At 39.9% G+C, this 4,509-nt stretch overlaps 1 protein-coding gene across 1 annotated transcript in view; it reads right to left on the bottom strand.

Moving 5' to 3' along the window:
- Window positions 1-17: 17 nt before the first annotated feature.
- Acss3 (acyl-CoA synthetase short chain family member 3) overlaps window positions 18-4,509 on the bottom strand; it is a 147,439-nt gene continuing 142,947 nt past the window's right edge. The window contains exons 14-16 of the mRNA XM_005358097.3: window positions 2,087-2,186; window positions 1,824-1,999; window positions 18-872 (exon numbers count right to left, since the gene is read on the bottom strand). Coding sequence (XP_005358154.1) covers window positions 804-872; window positions 1,824-1,999; window positions 2,087-2,186 — 345 coding nt within the window. The 3' untranslated portion in view covers window positions 18-803. The remainder of the gene's footprint in view (window positions 873-1,823; window positions 2,000-2,086; window positions 2,187-4,509) is intronic.

Here is a 4,509-nt window from a genome sequence, read left to right as displayed (position 1 = left end):
CCTGCCTCTGCCTCCCGAGTGCTGGGATTAAAGGCGTGTGCCACCATCGCCCGGCTTCCCTATTTCTTTTATATTTTCCTTTGCCACTCCATTCCATTTCTATGCCATTTCCTTGAGGCTATTGGTAGATGCAGGCATCAAGACAGACAATCAACTTGGGCATGGGATTTGAGGAGCCTTCATTCTACAAAAGGTTTGATGGAAAACTGTCTAATTTCTCTGCAGATATATGCCTTCCTTTATCCAGTCACAGACAACCTAGAAATGGTACTCCATTCTGGGGTCCTTTGTTGCTAGAGAACCTAACAACACTGCTCCATCCTTGGCCTTGTGTTGCTTTAGATGATTACCTGTAAACAAGTTAGTCATCGTAAAAACATTAAACATTTGAGGTCCCATAATAACAATGTAAATTATATTTTACCTTGATTTGAACTTAGATTTTGATCAAAGTGTGGCTGATTCTTATCTCCTGGAAGATATAGATGCTTTCAATTGAAATGTGTCTGTAAGGCACATGAATTTATAAAAATGTATACACCAAAGACATGTTCCTTAATATGCAAGATAGCATATAATGATCCACGTTACAGGAAAGAGGTAACAATATGAACTGGCTCACATAACATAACATAAAATAACATCACATAGAATACAGCCCTTTCATGGGTTATTAGACGGATTTAATTCTAAGGCTCACATTTGAGTTAAAAATGAAATTTTACTCGTTTACTTATAGAAAATAAACAATTTAAATCCAGCTAGAAGATGAAGACAGACTGACTGGATATAGTAAATAAAAATCACAAGCTCTGCCTCAGCACTTCTTCTATGTGACCAAAAATGCTGGGGTCCTCAATAGTAGGCGTTACCTGAAAAAAAAATGAACAACGTCAGATGCTCACATCCCCTTTAACTTCTCTAGGACTTTTTGTACAACAAACAGTGATATACTTTGTTTTAGCAATCGTATTTTTTGTTTTGTTATGCTTTTAACTTTCTTTTGAGGTTTTTCTTTTTTGACACAGTGACTCCTGTAGTATAGGCTGGCTTCAAACACCTTACCTAGCAATGGTCAGCCTTGAGCTCTTGATTTCCCTGACTTTACTTCCCAAATGCTGGGATTACAGGCCACATGATTTATGCCCCCAATTATTTCACAAAAAAGAAAAGAAACAGATAAAATGTGTGAAGTAGGGACCTTCAAGTACAATACTTAAAGTTTAATCTTTAGGAATAGTCAAGGAAATAGTGTGTTTAGCAAAATTGTTGGCTTGTCCATGGAATCTCCAGATTTTGTGTTTGTTTATTCAGAAATTCCCTTAGACAAATGTTTCTTACAATTCTATTAAAATTATTGATGAATTTATAGATGTTCATGACAATCGCATGCATTGACATTGAAACACGTATGTACTTGAATGTCTAAAGTTTCCTAAGACAATTGTCTCTCCTCATAGTAGAAACAGTTAGCACTGATATCCTAGAACATTTTAGACTTCTCAAAAACTTTAATTTCTCCTCATGGATGGTCTTTAGTGATTATAATGAAGCAAAATATACATTTAGTTCAAAAAGATGAATTTCTTCAAGTGTATTTGAAATGTACAGAATTGATAAACTCAGTTCACCCATCAGTTTCTATAAGTAAAGCATATGATTTAACCAATATTTCTTTCTCAAACTCTCATACTTACAGAGTATGAAGGTTTGCTGGGGATAGAATTCATAATTGAAAATGTGAATTTAATAGAACTTTGCTTGTGCCAACACATGATCAAAATCATTTCAGGACTCAGCATTATAGAATCTGAATTGTTTACCTTATAAGGCTTGCCATTAACCAAGGCAGACAGCGTAGACCGTGGAATTTTGCCAGACCTCGTTTTGGGTAACTGCTTGACAAAAACTGCATTCCGAAAAGCAGCCACGGGGCCAATGCTCTGCCTAACATGTTTCACAATTTCTTCCAAGACTTGTTCTTCTGTTGCATTTATATCTAGTGAGAAAAAAAGTGAGCTGGTAAGTGAAAAACTAATGGTAATCATTCCATTCCAAATAGCCAGGGATGACAGAGACAGCTCACCTTTCTTCAACACGCAGAGGGCTAAAGGAACATGACCTTTCAAAGGGTCTTCTTTGCCAACCACAGCACAGTCAGCAACAGTGCCATGTGAAAGGACTGACTGCAATACAAAAAGGCCATACTTTAGAATATATATATGCTTATAATCTTAATATCTTTAGAAAAGGGAATCGTGAGATCCATAGCCACTTTCCTGCAATTTCCTACAGGTTCGCATCATTTCAACTGAGGCAAACAGTTAGGATCCCCATGGTAGTTACCGTGGGCCCCACAGTAACAAAGATAAATTGCTTGGCTTCCCTGGAAAGTGAAGAGATTGTTTCTTCATCTTAATTGCTTGTTGATGAAGTCAAAGAAAATGTGTTGTGGATATTGTACGTAAACAGAGCACACAGGCCTTCTCTAACAGGAAGCTTTAGGAGTATTTGATTCAATATCAGAGCTGTCTACCTAATAAGTGTGTTTTTCAACCGATCCAAGGATGCCCCACTCCCCAAAAAAGTGAATTTATTTCTGAAGACTAATGGAACATTTTATTCCATAGATGGATCCTTCCACCTACAGAGGCTTCTCCAAATATAGGGCAGATTTTCCATGAAGAGAATCCCTGGTCTCAGATATCACCACTATGGAGAACAATGTCTGTTGTGCTCACCCAAAGGTCAGTAGGTCATTAAGGGCAATTCAGCTTTATCTCTATGGTCACAGATTCATTTACCACAAAAAATATAGATGCCTATGGTTAAATTATCTACTTGGGTGTAGCATACACAAATGTACGAGCAAAAGTTCTCTGAGACTGATGCACATTTGTCTTTTCAAATGTATAACAAGAGAGAACAGTCAATAGTCTTGATACACAGCTCATTCCCTGGAGCTTATTCAGTCCTCATTCATTCATTGAACAAATACTTGATGCTCTCAAAACTACAAGGCTATTGCAGTAGGCTGAGTGAAGAGCAAATATCCACAAAGGATTGTACTGGATATTTTTGTGTGTCAACTTGATGCGAGCTACAGTCTTCAGAAGAAGGAACCTCAGCTGAGGAAAGTCCTTCGTGGGATCCAGCTGGAAGGCATTTTCTCATTCAGTCATCATTGCCAGAGGGCCCAGGCCTGGGCTGCTGGTCCTGGATTCTATAAGGGGATGGGCTGAACAAGCTATGGGAAGCAAGCCAGTAAACACCTCCCCTCCATGGCCCCTTCATCAGCTCCTGCCTCTGAGATCCTGCTCAGTTTCGGTTCCTTTCCTGACTTCCTTCAGTAATGAATAGCAATGCTGAAGTGTAAGTCAGGTCATGGTATTTCATCTCAGCAACAGAACCCCTAAGACAAACTGGTACCAGCATTGTGTGGTATTGCTGTGATAGACATGACTATGTTTGGGCGAGGATCGTGGAAGGACTTTGGAACTTTGAGCTAGAAGAACCATTGAGAGGTAAGAGCTCAGCGAGCTGTTCTTTAGGAGCTTGGAAGGCAAGAATGTTAAGAACACCGCAGAGGATGGAGGCCTGGCTTGTGAAGTTTCAGCGAGAAGTGTAAAGACTCTATCAGGGCCGTTGGGCATTGTGGATTCAAATTGCCTGTGGTTCCGGTTATCTGGGGCTGAAGAATTAACAAGAGATCAGAACTACTAAAGCAAAATTTTGCTTTGCTGGGATATATGAAGCTAGTCAGCTGAAGCTAAGAAATTCATGGTGATTAAGAGAGACCAGAGTCACTGAGGTGAAATCAGGAAAGTGTTTCCTGAGAGCACAGAGAAGCTGTGTTCCAGAGGTGGCCAAGGTTGTACCTCGTGCTGGTAGCCAGATTGGGAATGTGTATGCATAACCCTTTTGAAGGCATAGAAGGCTTATAGAGAGCACTTGAATTATAGCACTGAGGGCACAGGAGATGTCATTGGTGAAGGGGAAGCCACAGTGGCCATTGAAGACCCAGGACTAAAGAGGTAATGTAAAGAAGTTGAAGCCTAGCACTATGAAAATAGCCTATGAGAGGCTATTGGAGAAAGAGAAGCCCAGTTACAACAAGGACCCCAACATTCTGGAGATGCCAGTGTCATGGGAAGACCATCAAGAACAGCAGCAGCAGTGGAGTGGAGCCAGCCAGAGCCTAGAAGACAAACTGTGTGCTGCAGAGGGCAGAGCGGGAGAAGCGACCCAAGCCCTTGGAGGATTCCAGAAGATCCTGAGTGAATCCCAGGTAAATGGACATTGAGTTCTTTTTTCTGGCGTAGCTTGGTTGTGCTTGGTTGAGATTGTGACAGTGCCCTGGTTCTTCCCTCTTGAAGAAGGTATTTAATTTTGATTTTTAAAGGAGCCAATAGTTGAAAGACTTGAACTTAAAAAAAAAAAAGATTGGCTATTTTAAAGGAGATGGAATTTGAATATGTTTGAATTTATAAAGACTTAGGACTTTTATTT

This window comes from Microtus ochrogaster, chromosome 24 (genome assembly GCF_000317375.1).
Source record: "Microtus ochrogaster isolate Prairie Vole_2 chromosome 24, MicOch1.0, whole genome shotgun sequence".
Lineage (NCBI taxonomy): Eukaryota > Metazoa > Chordata > Mammalia > Rodentia > Cricetidae > Microtus > Microtus ochrogaster.
This window is presented reverse-complemented; position numbering and strand designations above follow the sequence as displayed.